General features: G+C 47.8%; 1 protein-coding gene across 2 annotated transcripts in view; it reads right to left on the bottom strand.

Moving 5' to 3' along the window:
- The window catches only part of rap1gap2a (RAP1 GTPase activating protein 2a), a 140,943-nt gene extending 122,950 nt beyond the window's left edge, over positions 1–17,993 (bottom strand). Inside the window, exons 1-2 of one of the 2 annotated variants that reach the window (XM_029680620.2) lie at positions 17,774–17,993; positions 13,912–13,947 (exon numbers count right to left, since the gene is read on the bottom strand). In XM_029680620.2, coding sequence (XP_029536480.1) covers positions 13,912–13,947; positions 17,774–17,817 — 80 coding nt within the window. In that variant the 5' untranslated portion in view covers positions 17,818–17,993. Of the gene's footprint in view, positions 1–13,911; positions 13,948–16,922; positions 16,941–17,773 lie in introns of those variants that run through there. The other variant, XM_065000229.1, reaches the window with a different exon arrangement.
- Positions 17,994–18,262: the final 269 nt, after the last annotated feature.

The raw sequence follows: 18,262 nt of genomic DNA, 5'->3' as shown, positions 1-18,262 counted from the left end.
ACCCCTGCTCCAAGATGACTAGCTCACATGTAGAGTCAGACATCTTACCCCTGCTCCAAGATGACTAGCTCACATGCAGAGTCACACATGTTACCCCTGCTCCAAGATGACTAGCTCACATGTAGAGTCACACATCTTACCCCTGCTCCAAGATGACTAGCTCACATGCAGAGTCAGACATCTTACCCCTGCTCCAAGATGACTAGCTCACATGCAGAGTCAGACATCTTACCCCTGCTCCAAGATGACTAGCTCACATGTAGAGTCAGACATCTTACCCCTGCTCCAAGATGACTAGCTCACATGTAGAGTCAGACATCTTACCCCTGCTCCAAGATGACTAGCTCACATGCAGAGTCACACATGTTACCCCTGCTCCAAGATGACTAGCTCACATGTAGAGTCAGACATCTTACCCCTGCTCCAAGATGACTAGCTCACATGCAGAGTCACACATGTTACCCCTGCTCCAAGATGACTAGCTCACATGCAGAGTCAGACATCTTACCCCTGCTCCAAGATGACTAGCTCACATGTAGAGTCAGACATCTTACCCCTGCTCCAAGATGACTAGCTCACATGTAGAGTCAGACATCTTACCCCTACTCCAAGATGACTAGCTCACATGCAGAGTCACACATGTTACCCCTGCTCCAAGATGACTAGCTCACATGTAGAGTCAGACATCTTACCCCTGCTCCAAGATGACTAGCTCACATGCAGAGTCACACATGTTACCCCTGCTCCAAGATGACTAGCTCACATGCAGAGTCAGACATCTTACCCCTGCTCCAAGATGACTAGCTCACATGTAGAGTCAGACATCTTACCCCTGCTCCAAGATGACTAGCTCACATGCAGAGTCACACATGTTACCCCTGCTCCAAGATGACTAGCTCACATGTAGAGTCAGACATCTTACCCATTTACATTACATTTAAGTCATTTAGCAGACGCTCTTATCCAGAGCGACTTACAAATTGGTGCATTCACCTTATGACATCCAGTGGAGCAGCCACTTTACAATAGTGCATCTAAATCTTTTAAGGGGGGTGAGAAGGATTACTTTATCCTATCCTAGGTATTCCTTAAAGAGGTGGCTCACATGTAGAGTCAGACATCTTACCCCTGCTCCAAGATGACTAGCTCACATGTAGAGTCACACATCTTACCCCTGCTCCAAGATGACTAGCTCACATGCAGAGTCACACATGTGTGCACACGTGCGTGTCTGTGTGTGTGTGTGTGTGTGCGTGTATATACAGTGCAACACATCACATCTCACCTATAGGATCCACATCTGCACAGTCATTCACACAGAGAGAGAGAGAGGGATGGGGGAGAGGGGGACAGAGGGGAGAGAGAGGGGGAGGAAAGAGAGAGGGGTGGGGTGAGGGGGAAGGAGAGACGGGAGATGAAGTACAAAGGTGGGGAGAGAGAGAGGGGAAGAGGGAGTGAGAGGGTGAAAGGGAGGGGAAGAGGGAGTGAGAGGGAGAAAGGGAGAGAGGGAGATGGAGAGAGACAGGGAGATGGCGAGGGGAGAGGGGGACAGAGGGGAGAGGGGGAGAGAGAGAGAGCGAGATGGGAGAGAGAAGGGACAGAGGTGGAGAAAAGGGAGGGGGAGAGAGAGAGACAGGAGAGAAAGGGGACAGAGGTGGAGAAAAAGGGAGGGGAGGGGGAGAGGGGGACAGAGGTGGAGAAAAGGGGAGGGGAGAGAGAGAGACAGGAGAGAAAGGGGACAGAGGTGGAGAAAAAGGTAGGGGAGGGGGAGAGGGAGAGATGGAGGGGTGAGAGGAGATGGAGAAAGACAGGGAGATGGAAAGGGAGGGGGCAGGGGAAGGGTGGGGCAGAGACAGAGACAAAGAAGAAGAGCACAACAACATTCATCCGCCATGACAGTGCGTCTGTCCACCACCTTCCTGCTCCGACAGTAAAACGCATCCCAAATGGCACCCTATTCCCTATATAATGCACTACTTTTGACCAGAGGGCTCTGGAAGTGCACTATAAGTAGCGCACTATAAAGGGAATATGGTGCCATTGAGACACAGCCTATGTCCACACATCAGACATGGAAGTCCTTGTTAGTCTCAATACCGTAACTATAGTGTAAACATTTCAACCCAAAATGACTTTCTGAGAAACGTGAGAACCAGACACGTGAGAAAAGAGAACAGACAATTGTTACCACATTTAAAAAAAACATGAACCTATGAAAACTATTGATAAAAAACTCTTGAATAGAAAAATGTTCTTTAATGACACCTAGAGACAAGAAAAAGCCACTGGGAATGTTCACCTGTCGACAGACGTGTGCTCAGAAACCAGAGAAGCACGTTTATATAAGGACTGTCCGGGGGTGTCCTCGGATGGGGCCACAGTATCTCCTGACCCCTCCTGTCTCAGCCTCCAGTATTCATGCTGCAGTAGTTCATGTGTCGGGGGGCTAGGGTCAGTTTGTTATATCTGGAGTACTTCTCCTGTCCTATTCGGTGTCCTGTGTGAATCTAAGTGTGCGTTCTCTAATTCTCTCCTTCTCTCTTTCTTTCTCTCTCTCGGAGGACCTGAGCCCTAGGACCATGCCCCAGGACTACCTGACATGATGACTCCTTGCTGTCCCCAGTCCACCTGGCCATGCTGCTGCTCCAGTTTCAACTGACCTGAGCCCTAGGACCATGTCCCAGGACTACTCATCTTCCGGGTTGGAGCGAGCCGGTCGCATCCGTGCTTCGGTCTGCAGGTTGTATAACTTTTTCATTACATTTCATTATAGTACAACGGTCTGATTTGTCTAATCTTAGCAATTTCTTCTTAGCTAGCTACATAGTCGTCGTTGTATCAAAGATAATTGCGTAATTATCGTATTTCGTCGTCTCCTATCTGCCCAACACGTTCACCGTCTACCGTAGCACTGTAGTAACTATCACACTCAACTGAACGACTTGATTAGTGTAGTGTTAGCTAGCTACATAGTTGTCTTTGCTGTCTTCGTATCCAAGATAATTGTGTAGTTTAGAGTGTGGAGTCTTAGAGTGATAATTGCGTTATTATCGTATTTCGTCGTCCTCCTATCTGCCTAGCAGCTAGCCAGCTAGCATACGTTCACCGGCTACCGTAGCACTGTAGTAACTATCACACTCACCTGAACGACTTGATTAGTGTAGTATTAGCTAGCTACATAGTTGTCTTTCTGCTGTCTTTGTATCCAAGATAATTTTGTAGTTTAGAGTGTGTAGTCTTAGAGTGATTATCTTAATTCACCGAGGTTAGCTAGCCAGCTATTTTGTCGTCCTTAACGTAGGAGACACTCCTAGCTAGCCAACAGCCAGCCAACGTCTACTGAATAGAACTTTCGCATTCCGGTCGCATTCCGCTTCGCTCCACAGGTAGTATCACATTTTCATTTCATTTCATTACAGTCCCAACGGTGTGATTTGTTTGATCGTAGCTAGCTACATAGCTAGTTACATAGCCGTCTTTGTTTCAAAGATAATTGTGTAGTCTAGAGCGATTTTCTAGGTTAGCTAGCCAGCTATTGTCATTCTCCTAACGCAACGTAACGTAACCAACACTGCTAGCTAGCCAGCTAGTTCCCGAAAAGCAACATTGTAGAAACTTCACACTCAACGGTACGACTCGATTAGGGTAGTGTCAACAACGCAGCTAGCCTACCCCAGCAGTACTGTATCATTTTAATCATTTTAGTCAATTAGATTCTTGCTACGTAAGCTTAACTTTCTGAACATTCGAGACGTGTAGTCCACTTGTCATTCCAATCTCCTCTGCATTAGCGTAGCCTCTTCTCTAGCCTGTCAACTATGTGTCTGTCTATCCCTATTCTCTCCTCTCTGCACAGACCATACAAACGCTCCCACCGCATGGCCGCGGCCACCTAATCTGGTGGTCCCAGCGCGCACGACCCACGTGGAGTTCCAGGTCTCCGGTAGCCTCTGGAACTGCCGATCTGCGGCCAACAAGGCAGAGTTCATCTCAGCCTATGCCTCCTCCAGTCCCTCGACTTCTTGGCTCTGACGGAAACATGGATCACCACAGACAACACCGCTACTCCTACTGCTCTCTCTTCGTCCGCCCACGTGCTCTCGCACACCCGAGAGCTTCTGGTCAGCGGGGTGGTGGCACCGGGATCCGATCTCTCCCAAGTGGTCATTCTCTCTTTCTCCCCTTACCCATCTGTCTATCGCCTCCTTTGAATTCCATGCTGTCACAGTTACCAGCCCTTTCAAGCTTAACATCCTTATCATTTATCGCCCTCCAGGTTCCTCGGAGAGTTCATCAATGAGCTTGATGCCTTGATAAGCTCCTTTCCTGAGGACGGCTCACCTCTCACAGTTCTGGGCGACTTTAACCTCCCCACGTCTACCTTTGACTCATTCCTCTCTGCCTCCTTCTTTCCACTCCTCTCCTCTTTTGACCTCACCCTCTCACCTTCCCCCTACTCACAAGGCAGGCAATACGCCGACCTCATCTTTACTAGATGCTGTTCCTCCACTAACCTCATTGCAACTCCTCCAAGTCTCCGACCACTACCTTGTATCCTTTTCCTCTCGCTCTCATCCAACACTTCCCACACTGCCCCTACTCGGATGGTATCGCGCCGTCCCAACCTTCGCTCTCTCTCCCCCGCTACTCTCTCCTCTTCCATCCTATCATCTCTTCCCTCTGCTCAAACCTTCTCCAACCTATCTCCTGATTCTGCCTCCTCAACCCTCCTCTCCTCCCTTTCTGCATCCTTTGACTCTCTATGTCCCCTATCCTCCAGGCCGGCTCGGTCCTCCCCTCCCGCTCCGTGGCTCGACGACTCATTGCGAGCTCACAGAACAGGGCTCCGGGCAGCCGAGCGGAAATGGAGGAAAATCGCCTCCCTGCGGACCTGGCATCCTTTCACTCCCTCCTCTCTACATTTTCCTCCTCTGTCTCTGCTGCTAAAGCCACTTTCTACCACTCTAAATTCCAAGCATCTGCCTCTAACCCTAGGAAGCTCTTTTGCCACCTTCTCCTCCCTCTTGAATCCTCCTCCCCTCCCCCCTCCTCCCTCTCTGCAGATGACTTGTCAACCATTTTGAAAAGAAGGTCGACGACATCCGATCCTCGTTTGCTAAGTCAAACGACACCGCTGGTTCTGCTCACACGGCCCTACCCTGTGCTCTGACCTCTTTCTCCCTCTCTCTCCAGATGACATCTCGCGTCTTGTGACGGCCGGCCGCCCAACAACCTGCCCGCTTGACCCTATCCCCTCCTCTCTTCTCCAGACCATCTCCGGTGACCTTCTCCTTACCTCACCTCGCTCATCAACTCATCCCTGACCGCTGGCTACGTCCTCCTGTCTTCAAGAGAGCGAGAGTTGCACCCCTTCTGAAAAACCTACACTCGATCCCTCCGATGTCAACAACTACAGACCAGTATCCCTTCTTTCTTTTCTCTCCAAAACTCTTGAACGTGCCGTCCTTGGCCAGCTCTCCCGCTATCTCTCTCAGAATGACCTTCTTGATCCAAATCAGTCAGGTTTCAAGACTAGTCATTCAACTGAGACTGCTCTTCTCTGTATCACGGAGGCGCTCCGCACTGCTAAAGCTAACTCTCTCTCCTCTGCTCTCATCCTTCTAGACCTATCGGCTGCCTTCGATACTGTGAACCATCAGATCCTCCTCTCCACCCTCTCCGAGTTGGGCATCTCCGGCGCGGCCCACGCTTGGATTGCGTCCTACCTGACAGGTCGCTCCTACCAGGTGGCGTGGCGAGAATCCGTCTCCTCACCACGTGCTCTCACCACTGGTGTCCCCAGGGCTCTGTTCTAGGCCCTCTCCTATTCTCGCTATACACCAAGTCACTTGGCTCTGTCATAACCTCACATGGTCTCTCCTATCATTGCTATGCAGACGACACACAATTAATCTTCTCCTTTCCCCTTCTGACGACCAGGTGGCGAATCGCATCTCTGCATGTCTGGCAGACATATCAGTGTGGATGACGGATCATCACCTCAAGCTGAACCTCGGCAAGACGGAGCTGCTCTTCCTCCCGGGAAGGACTGCCCGTTCCATGATCTCGCCATCACGGTTGACAACTCCATTGTGTCCTCGTCCCAGAGCGCTAAGAACCTTGGCGTGATCCTGGACAACACCCTGTCGTTCTCAAATAACATCAAGGCGGTGGCCCGTTCCTGTAGGTTCATGCTCTACAACATCCGCAGAGTACGACCCTGCCTCACACAGGAAGCGGCGCAGGTCCTAATCCAGGCACTTGTCATCTCCCGTCTGGATTACTGCAACTCGCTGTTGGCTGGGCTCCCTGCCTGTGCCATTAAACCCCTACAACTCATCCAGAACGCCGCAGCCCGTCTGGTGTTCAACCTTCCCAAGTTCTCTCACGTCACCCCGCTCCTCCGCTCTCTCCACTGGCTTCCAGTTGAAGCTCGCATCCGCTACAAGACCATGGTGCTTGCCTACGGAGCTGTGAGGGGAACGGCACCTCAGTACCTCCAGGCTCTGATCAGGCCCTACACCCAAACAAGGGCACTGCGTTCATCCACCTCTGGCCTGCTCGCCTCCCTACCACTGAGGAAGTACAGTTCCCGCTCAGCCCAGTCAAAACTGTTCGCTGCTCTGGCCCCCAATGGTGGAACAAACTCCCTCACGACACCAGGACAGCGGAGTCAATCACCACCTTCCGGAGACACCTGAAACCCCACCTCTTTAAGGAATACCTAGGATAGGATAAAGTAATCCTTCTCCCCCTCCCCCTTAAAAGACCTAGATGCACTATTGTAAAGTGGCTGTTCCACTGGATGTCATAAGGTGAAAGCACCAATTTGTAAGTCGCTCTGGATAAGAGCGTCTGCTAAATGACTTAAATGTAATGTAAATGTAATGATGACTCCTTGCTGTCCTCTGTCCACCTGGCCATGCTGCTGCTCCAGTTTCAACTGTTCTGCCTTACTATTATTCGACCATGCTGGTCATTTATGAACATTTGAACATCTTGGCCATGTTCTGTTATAATCTCCACCCGGCACAGCCAGAAGAGGACTGGCCACCCCACATATGCTCTCTCTAATTCTCTCTTTCTTTCTCTCTCTCTGAGGACCTGAGCCCTAGGACCGTGCCCCAGGACTACCTGACATGATGACTCCTTGCTGTCCCCAGTCCACCTGACTGTGCTGCTGCTCCAGTTTCAACTGTTCTGCCTTATTATTATTCGACCATGCTGGTCATTTATGAACATTTGAACATCTTGGCCATGTTCTGTTATAATCTCTACCCGGCACAGCCAGAAGAGGACTGGCCACCCCACATAGCCTGGTTCCTCTCTAGGTTTCTTCCTAGGTTTTGGCCTTTCTAAGGAGTTTTTCCTAGCCACCGTGCTTTTACACCTGCATTGCTTGCTGTTTGGGGTTTTAGGCTGGGTTTCTGTACAGCACTTTGAGATATCAGCTGATGTACGAAGGGCTATATAAATAAATTTGATTTGATTTGACTGGGGAGTGGTACGTACCACGGGCCTTTTCTCCGTGTTCCACAAGAAAAAAACAACTCAGGTCCTCAGCAAAAAGAGACTAACAGACAAAAGAAAAGGAAAATGCAGACAAAGAAAGGAGAGAGAGGACCCCATTTACAGACAGAGAAAGGAGAGGACTCACCACATTTACAGACAGAGAAAGGAGAGAGAGGACTCACCACATTTACAGACAGAGAAAGGAGAGTGAGAGAAGTCACCACATTTACAGACAGAGACTCACCACATTTACAGACAGAGAAAGAGAGAGAAGTCACCACATTTACAGACAGAGAAAGGAGAGAGAGGACTCACCACATTTACAGACAGAGAAATTTACAGACAGAGAAAGAGAGAGGACTCACCACATTTACAGACAGAGAAAGGAGAGAGAGGACTCACCACATTTACAGACAGAGAAAGGAGAGTGAGAGAAGTCACCACATTTACAGACAGAGAAAGGAGAGAGAGAGGACTCACCACATTTACAGACAGAGAAAGGAGAGAGGACTCACCACATTTACAGACAGAGAAAGGAGAGAGGACTCACCACATTTACAGACAGAGAAAGGAGAGAGAGGACTCACCACATTTACAGACAGAGAAAGGAGAGGACTCACCACATTTACAGACAGAGAAAGGAGAGGACTCACCACATTTACAGACAGAGAAAGGAGAGAGGACTCACCACATTTACAGACAGAGAAAGGAGAGGACTCACCACATTTACAGACAGAGAAAGGAGAGAGGACTCACCACATTTACAGACAGAGAAAGGAGAGAGATAACTCCTCACATTTACAGACAGAGAAAGGAGAGATAGAACTCACCACATTTACAGACAGAGAAGGAGAGAGAGAACTCACCACATTTACAGACAGAGAAAGGAGAGATAGAACTCACCACATTTACAGACAGAGAAAGGAGAGAGAGGACTCACCACATTTACAGACAGAGAAAGGAGAGAGAGGACTCACCACATTTACAGACAGAGAAAGGAGAGAGAGGACTCACCACATTTACAGACAGAGAAAGGAGAGAGAGGACTCACCACATTTACAGACAGAGAAAGGAGAGAGAGAGAGGACTCACCACATTTACAGACAGAGAAAGGAGAGAGAGGACTCACCACATTTACAGACAGAGAAAGGAGAGAGAGAGCTCACCACATTTACAGACAGAGAAAGGAGAGTGAGAGAAGTCACCACATTTACAGACAGAGAAAGGAGAGAGAGGACTCACCACATTTACAGACAGAGAAAGGAGAGAGAGAGCTCACCACATTTACAGACAGAGAAAGGAGAGTGAGAGAACTCACCACATTTACAGACAGAGAAAGGAGAGAGAGAGAACTCACCACATTTACAGACAGAGAAAATAGAGAGGACTCACCACATTTACAGACAGAGAAAGGAGAGAGAGGACTAACCACATTTACAGACAGAGAAAGGAGAGGTCTCACCACATTTACAGACAGAGAAAGGAGAGAGAGGACTCACCACATTTACAGACAGAGAAAGGAGAGAGAGAGGACTCACCACATTTACAGACAGAGAAAGGAGAGCGAGAGGACTCACCACATTTACAGACAGAGAAAGGAGAGAGAGAGAACTCACCACATTTACAGACAGAGAAAGGAGAGTGAGAGAACTCACCACATTTACAGACAGAGAAGGAGAGAGAGAAGACTCACCACATTTACAGACAGAGAAAGGAGAGTGAGAGAACTCACCACATTTACAGACAGAGAAGGAGAGAGAGGACTCACCACATTTACAGACAGAGAAAGGAGAGAGAGAACTCACCACATTTACAGACAGAGAAAGGAGAGAAGACTCACCACATTTACAGACAGAGAAGGAGAGAGAGGACTCACCACATTTACAGACAGAGAAAGGAGAGATAGAACTCACCACATTTACAGACAGAGAAGGAGAGAGAGAGCTCACCACATTTACAGACAGAGAAAAGAGAGAGAGGACTCACCACATTTACAGACAGAGAAAGGAGAGGGGACTCACCACATTTACAGACAGAGAAGGAGAGAGAGGACTCACCACATTTACAGACAGAGAAAGGAGAGATAGAACTCACCACATTTACAGACAGAGAAAGGAGAGAAGACTCACCACATTTACAGACAGAGAAGGAGAGAGAGGACTCACCACATTTACAGACAGAGAAAGGAGAGAGAGAACTCACCACATTTACAGACAGAGAAGGAGAGAGAGAGCTCACCACATTTACAGACAGAGAAGGAGAGAGAGGACTCACCACATTTACAGACAGAGAAAGGAGAGAGAGGACTCACCACATTTACAGACAGAGAAAGGAGAGATAGAACTCACCACATTTACAGACAGAGAAAGAAGAGAGAGAACTCACCACATTTTGCGAGGCATCTTTGCTCGGTGCGAGTTACCCGACCTTCACTCCTCCTTTCAACCCTCTGTCCTCCCTATCCCCCCATAAACACACACACACACACACTCAGTCCTGATTATGGTGTTATTAATGAGGTGGTGTGCTTTTGGTGCAAATTGAATGCAGAGCGCTCACTTTGTAGTGGCAGGGGAGCGAGGGTGAGAGAGAGGGGGGAGGGAGTTGTTGCCAGCCTCTCATATCCCCAGGAGCATCGCCCGCTTGGTCCATCAGCAAATCCACACTGACCTGCTCTGACATGCAAGTAAGCCAACGTGTGCGGGCGCACACACACACACACACACACACTACTAAATAGGCTTTGACTGTCCAGAATTTGTTTAAGGATTTCAGAGAAATGGGCAAGCGCACAAAAAAATAAATATAATTCCACACAAAAACACACACACAGGGCTTTAATGAGAGCTGTGAGAGAGGGGGTGAGAGTGGGAGAGAGGGGGAGGGAGTGGAGAGAAGGGGAGAGAGGGGGAGAGAGGGGGAGAGAGTGAGAGAGAGGGAGAGAGTGGGAGAGAGTGGGAGAGCTACAGCACTACAGCAGCCTGTGAACAACAGACACCTGCAGCCAGCTGCTTTGAAGTTCCCCTCTCCCTCCTCCTCTCCCCTCCTTCTCCTCCCCCTCCCCTCTCTCCCCTCTCTCCCCTCTCTCTCCCCTCTCTCCCCTCCTCCTCTCCCTCCTCCTCCTCTCCTCTCACTCCCTCTCCCTCCCTTCTCCCTCCCCTCCCTCCCCTCCCTCCCACTCCCTCCACCACTGTTCTCTCACCAACATGCCTGGTATACGTGACCTCGCTTGGAGGGGCCTTCGACAGACAGACACACACAGACACGCAACCCAGCAGCCCAAAAACCCAGCCAGTCAGTTGACCAGCACTAGTCAGTGCCGTTTCAGCAGGAGCACGGTCCACAGTCACAGTCACGACTACCTCATTCATATTCAGGCCCACTCCAAACAGCATAATACACTTGGACCGCCACAGACTAAACAGATAGGCAACAGGCCAACCTTATTTAGCATATCCTGTGTGGGGCGGCATGTTAAAATACACCGTGGGCGCGTCCCAAATGGCGCCCTATTCCCTACACAGTGCTCTACTTATAGTGCACTACCACAGCCCTCTGGTCCAAAGTAGTGCACTATGCAGGGAAATAGGGTTCCATTTGGAAGGCAGCCCTCGATTTGGAGGTCTCTAATGGATCACAGAGCAGAGTACACTCCTTTTAAACTCCACCTCCTGTTGCTACTCAACATCAAGGTGACAGAGACAGTGGAAAGGGTAGATGTACAAACGAGAGGAAGAGAAAGAGAAGACGAGAGAAACAAATAATTGATGAGAGTGTTTATTTGTGCGTGGCAGTGAACTCAGTCATCCCCTGGGTGGCTATGAATAGCTATGGGGTTGTGAGGCAGAATCAGGATCCATTTTCTTGTCCAACGGGAGACTAACCCAGACTAACACATCTCTAGCACATCTCTACCGCAAAATGCTCCTCTCATCGATACGGCAACCTCTATTACAGGGGTGGGGGAAACTTTTTGGCTCGAGGGCCACATCGGGATTTCGAAATTCACAGCTATATTGGCACCGATTTGTCTGTCAAAATGAATTGCGGGCCAGAATGAGGGCAGTTATTTGAAAATATATAGGTCCATTATAATTTCTATAAATATATAGGTCCATTATAATTTCTATAAATATATAGGTGCATTATAATTTATATAAATATATAGGTCCATTATAATTTATATAAATATATAGGTGCATTATAATTTATATAAACATACTGTATAGGTCCTTTCTATCTTGTCTCAGATGTTGAAGTGGCCTCGAGTGATTTTTTACCCCACAATAATCATTCCCACACAAAAAAGGAATAAACAGTATATTATTGACCTTTCTTTAATAAGTCACCATTGGGACCAGCGTGTCTTTTACAAGGGAGCCTTGAATATACCATTTCATAAAATACAAGATACACTGTATATAACCTCAGCAAAAAAAGAAATGTCCCTTTTTCAGGACCCTGTCTCTCAAAGATAATTCATAAAAATCCAAATAACTTCACAGATCTTCATTGTAAAGGGTTTAAACACTGTTTCCCATGCTTGTTCAATTAACCATAAACAATTCATGAACATGCACCTGTGGAACGGTCGTTAAGACACTAACAGCTTACAGACGGTAGGCAATTAAGGTCACAGTTATGAAAAGTTAGGACACTAAAGAGGCCTTTCTACTGACTCTGAAAAACACCAAAAGAAAGATACCCAGGGTCCCTGCTCATCTGCTTGAATAAATGGTAATAAATGGCCATGTCTGTACTGTGAGCCGCCTAAGACAGCGCTACAGGGAGACAGGACAGACAGCTGATCATCCTCGCAGTGGCAAAACGCGTGTAACAACACCTGCAAAGGATCGGTACATCCGAACATCACACCTGCGGGACAGGTACAGGATGGTAACAACAACTGCCTGAGTTACACCAGGAACGCACAATCCCTCTATCAGTGCTCAGACTGTCCGTACCAGGCTGAGAGAGGCTGGAATGAGGGCTTATAGGCCTGTTGTAAGACAGGTCCTCACCAGAAATCACCGGCAACAATGTCGCCTATGGGCACAAACCCACCGTCGTTGGACCAGACAGGATTGGCAAAAAGTGCTCTTCACTGACGAGTCGCGGTTTTGTCTCACCACCGGTGATGGTCGGATTCACGTTTATCGTCGAAGGAATGAGCGTTACACTGAGGCCTGTACTCTGGAATGGGATCGATTTGGAGGTGGAGGGTCTGTCATGGTCTAGGGCGGTGTGTCACAGCATCATCGGACTGAGCTTGTTGTCATTACAGGTAATCTCAATGCTGTGTGTTACAGGGAAGACATCCTCCTCCCTCATGTGGTACCCTTCCTGCAGGCTCATCCTGACATGACCCTCCAGCATGACAATGCCACCAGCCATACTGCTCGTTCTGTGCGCGATTTCCTGCAAGACAGGAATGTCAGTGTTCTGCCATAGCCAGCGAAGAGCCCGGATCTCAATCCCATTGAGCACGTCTGGGACCTGTTGGATCGGCGGGTGAGGGCTAGGGCCATTCCCCCCAGAAATGTCCGGGAACTTGCAGGTGCCTTGGTGGAAGAGTGGGGTAACATCTCACAGCAAGAACTGGCAAATCTGGTGCATTTGACAGTGAGAGGACGTTTATATGGTTTATATATATATATATTTTTTTACTTTACTCAAACCTCCTGCGACCCGGATTGAATGGGCCACCCATGCCCTATTAGCAAGACTCCCCAAACCAGTCCTCCTCCACTCAGGTAGACACATCGCTTTCCCTCAGCTCTGTTGGGTCAAGCCCCTATTCCAATATGTGGAGCCAACCATGGAGGAGGATGGAAGGACTAAGAGAGGAGCTTCACACAATCCTGAACTCTAATGCTGGAAAAGCATGGCTGTCACTAATCACACATGGAGTGTGCCAGCATTTCTCCACCAACCCACACATTTTTAGGCACGCATGTGCCCAAGCTCTCTCTCTCTCTCTCTCCTTACATTTATGTCATTTAACAGACGCTCTTCTCCAGTGAGTTCATAAATGTTCATACTCTTTTCATACTGGTCCCCCGTGGGAATCAAACCCACAACCCTGGTGTCGCAAGCGCCATGCTCTACCAACTAAGCCACACGGGACCTTCTTCTCCCGCTCTCTGCTTTTCTCGCTCTCCCCCTCCTTTTAACGATCTCTGTGAATGCAGATGTTCTGCGACAGCCCCTGCATCACAGTTTATGAACTCCCACAAGGCAGTCAGCGAAGGGGGAAAACAGTTGCAAAAAGGGAAGGTAGAATAGAGAGAGAGTACATGACTGTGGATAAATAAATAGTGTATAGATCAGTGGAGATTCAATCACAGAGGGCCACGGGACCGTCGGCTCCTCTAAGCTCAGTGTCAATGGAACACTTACCGGCCTTTCAGCGCTGCGATGGTAGACTTGTCAATCCTAGAGAGAGAAAGAGAGAGAACGAGAGAGAGAGAGAGCGAGAGAGAGCGAAAGAGCGAGAGAGAGAAAGAGCGAGAGAGCGAGAATAAGACAAAGAGGGAGAAAGAGAAAGAGAGAGAGAGAGAGCGAGAAAGAGCGAGAGAGAAAGAGCGAGAGAGAGAAAGAGCGAGAGAGACAAAGAGCGAGAGAGCGAGAGAGCGAAAGCGAGAAAGAGGGAGAAAGAGCGAGAGAGAGAGAGAGAAAGAGAGAGAGAGCGAGAAAGAGAGAGAGAGCAAGAAAGAGAGAGAGAGAGAGCGAGAGAAAGAAAGAGCGAGAAAGAGAGAGCAAGAAAGAGAGAGGGAGAAAGAGTGAGAGACAGAAAGAGAGAGAGAACGAGAGAGAGCGAGAAAGGGAGAAAGAGCCAGAAAGAGAGAAAGAGCGAGAGCGAGAAAGAGAGAAAGAGCGAGAGCGAGAAAGAGCGAAAGAGAAAGAGCGAAAGAGAGAGAAAGAGAGAGAGAAAGAGAGAGAAAGAGAGAGAGAGAAAGAGAAGAGAGCGAGAGAGAGCGAGAAAGAGAGAAAGAGCGAGAGAAAGAGCGAGATACAGAGCGAGAGAGAGAGAGCGAGAGAGAGTGAGAGAGAAAGAGAGAGCGAGAAAGAGAGCGAGAAAGAGAGCGAGAAAGAGAGAGAGAGCGAGAAAGAGAGAGAGAGAGAAAGAAAGAAAGAAAGAAAGAAAGAAAGAAAGAAAGAAAGAAAGAAAGAAAGAAAGAGGGGGGGTTAGGGGAGAGGTGGGAGAGAGAGGGAGGTTACTGGTCATGAAACAAAATATGATGTTGTCTATGTTATCACTTAATTATGTGGCGCTAACAGGCGCAACATGGTTGGTACCTTCCAATGTAATAGATTAAATAATTAGTGTTGTAAAAAAAATCATTTTTAGATGCATGGAGTTCAAACACGAACACATTTTACAGGCCAGTCAACAAGAATGAACTCTGAGCGGATTCCAATAACAGACAAACATAAACCATCCACAACATTTACATCTATATTAGAAAGCTTTAAAAACAGTCATTCACCCTCTAACTGCTCACACAGTGACTATGGCTGGCGCTAGTTGTTGGACCTTTTTAAGAGCAGTTGATATCGTACTTCGTTCACTTCAGTCCCAGACTCTGGTGATTCAAATAGAAATCGACAAAGAAAATAGGAATTTCAACATTTTCTATAAGGAAACACCCGAAAGAAAACAACGATTGAATGATTTTAATGATGGTTAACGATTTAAAACCACTGCCTGTTAATTTGATCATTCTAAAGGCTGAAAATCACTTTGGTTTTACATTGTAAAAACAAATAAGATCAAATAAAATATCTTGGTAATGTTATTGGTGGGCATTGTGTTTTGTCTGTGTGTGGTGAAGCCTGCATAATGCCATCACAGACATAAGTGGACACCTCTCACAACCATGAATGACCTTCATGACAACTGACCTGAAAATGTCAAGACTCCTAGTACAGTACACCTATGCTCCCTAACTACAAGCCCTATGTCACTTAGCCAAGTAGTATCTATGCATCCCAAATGGTACCCTTGTCCCTACATAGTGCACTACTTTTTTTTTTACCAGGGCCCGATGGGCCTTGTTCAAAAGTAGTGCACTCTGTAGGTAATCAGATGCCATTTGATGTCTATTCCAGCTTCCTTGTCATCTCAGACATAAACAAATATCAGTTGAATGTTGTCCAGTGCTTTGAATATCATCATCACAATCTTTCTGGATGCTTCTATGAATGGCCTCTCTGTGATCATCATCATCACTGGTCAACAACAACCATAAAGCCCCCCCTGTAAGAGGCATCACAGTGTGGTCATTCTATAGCCCAGTCAGCCTCCCCACCCTCCTCTGCTGTCTCCACCCTGCCAGCCTTACACTGGCTGTGTACTATGAGACTCAGGGACAATGATGTAGGCTTTATTGGGCTGTATCTCTGGAGGCTCGTATAGAGAGGGGAAGTGGCCCTGCCCTGCCCTGACCACAAGGCTGATACATACACCAACTCAAGAACATTGTCTGATAAGAAGCCTGCACACACCCTGTGACTACATCTCTCCATATGGAGTGTGTGTGTGTGTGTGTGTGTGTGTGTGTGTGTGTGTGTGTGTGTGTGTGTGTGTGTGTGTGTGTGTGTGTTATTATAAATACACAGAGATGCACAGAGATGCAGTCTGGAGGTACTCCTCCATCAAAAACAACATTGTGTCTCAGCACCACAGATGGCATGGATGATTAATGCCATGATATATGCCTCTCCTCCACTAACTCTCCTTATGCTACCTCTTTTTCTCCTCCCTCATTACTCTCTCTCTCTCCTTCACCATCTGATGGGCCTGACACCTCCCTCCCTCCCTCAGTCTCTCTCTAATGCCCAGCCTGATCTTCAGAAATGCCACCACAACAGCAAGCTGGCATAGACCTGGCAGGCCACAGATAACTGTTCCCAGCTCTAGAGCAACAGTAGAAAGATGTAGCTTAGCAAGAATCCAAACAGCCACTACTTGAGAGTGGATGCAGTAATTCATTTCAGCACCTTTTAACCTCTGGGTTTACTGTAGTCAACACTGTGCCTGCTTGGCAGCAGCCAGCCTGTTTCAGCATGAGGAAGTGGTTTGAGTGTATTCCATTATTGACTACATGGTGGGTTGACAGCATCAATGCAGTAATGCATTGAGGTGAGCTGAGAGAGGGTAGTTCACCAGCTGTCTCATGGTCTCTCTACAGTGGCGTTTCCAACCCTGGTCCTCCGGTTCACCCAACAGTACACATTTCCTTTGTAGCCCTGGATAAACACCTATTTCAACTAATTGAGGGCTTGATGATTAGTTGAATCAGATGTGCTTATCCAGAGGTACAATAAAAATGTGTACTGTTGGGTGAACTGGACACAGCAACAGTGACACACAAAATGCATGCGTGTGTGTGTGCGTGCGTTTGTACCTGAAGTGAAGTGTGTGAAGGCGTGAAGCCAAGCTCCATTCACCACACGTTGTCAGCGTTTCTCTCTTCTGAGGCGATTGCCTTTTCACTTTTCAGGAAAAACTAACTCTCACACATGAAAATGTCATATAGGCCTTGCAAACTGAGATCATACACACATTCATGAGCTGACACAAGTGGTGTAAGAGATTCACTTAAAAGTGGCAATCTGGTATTTACTTTTAAATTAATATTACTTAGAAATGCGTCATGATCTAAGTTCAACTGTCTACCCCAAAATATGAGTTTGTTTTACATAAACAATATAATTATATAATTATAAACCAAAGCTGTTTAGCTTAAAGACATTTGATCATTTGGATCTCATGGATGGTCCCATTCCTCAGCTGTTACCCAAAAAAAGTGGCAGGGTGTCTTGCTTTGTGTCATTAGACAAAAAGCGATCACATTTTCTGCACCCGAGATACAAAAACGCCACTAGAGAAACACAAACAGAGTCCTACAGATGAGAGGACAACAACACAAAGCAACTCATTGACAACCGTCTGTGATCATTCCCCCTGGTAGAGACAGTACAGAGACAGAACAGAGACAGTACAGAGACAGTACAGAGACAGAACAGCAGCCAAGCAAACTGCTGCAGAAGTGTTGCACACACACACAAAGTGGAACAGACAAAGCCCTCCACCCATCCTTCCTTTCAAAACACATTCAGCTCTAGTCTGAACAACGGCAGCCTGCTGAATTCACACACCCACGTTCACACACACACACACACACACACACACACACACACACACACACACACACACCTCCAGCCACCAGCCCTAAGAGAGTTAAAGGTAACGTACCAGCCGTATCCCCCAAAGGATACACTCCTCTTCCTTCTCAGCATTCTGACAGGGGCAGTGGGATTGTCACTCTCACTGTTTTTAATTTTTTTTATCTCGCTCCTCTCTCTTTCACTCTCTCGGCCTTTGAAGAAGTGTAGACAGTCCTGCTCTGTTTCCCTCCTCCCTCACCTGTCCTGCCGCTGCGCACAGTTTGGCACTTCAGCACACAACTCAGCTCCACACAGAGGGGAGGAGAGAGTATGGGGCTGGGAGGGGCCAGACATTCTCATCTGTTCTTCTCTCTCTCTCTCTCTCTCTCTCTCACAATTAGCCACACTGGACTCCACCCTCACACTTACTTACACAGATTCCAGCACACACACACACACACACACACACACACACACACACACACACACACACACACCACATATGCCTACGTACGCACACACATCCACACTGACTTCACACTCCCTGTGTATTCACTTGTCGTGTAACTATTAGTCT

The sequence above is a fragment of the Oncorhynchus nerka genome, linkage group LG14 (genome assembly GCF_034236695.1).
Source record: "Oncorhynchus nerka isolate Pitt River linkage group LG14, Oner_Uvic_2.0, whole genome shotgun sequence".
Classification (NCBI taxonomy): domain Eukaryota; kingdom Metazoa; phylum Chordata; class Actinopteri; order Salmoniformes; family Salmonidae; genus Oncorhynchus; species Oncorhynchus nerka.
This window is presented reverse-complemented; position numbering and strand designations above follow the sequence as displayed.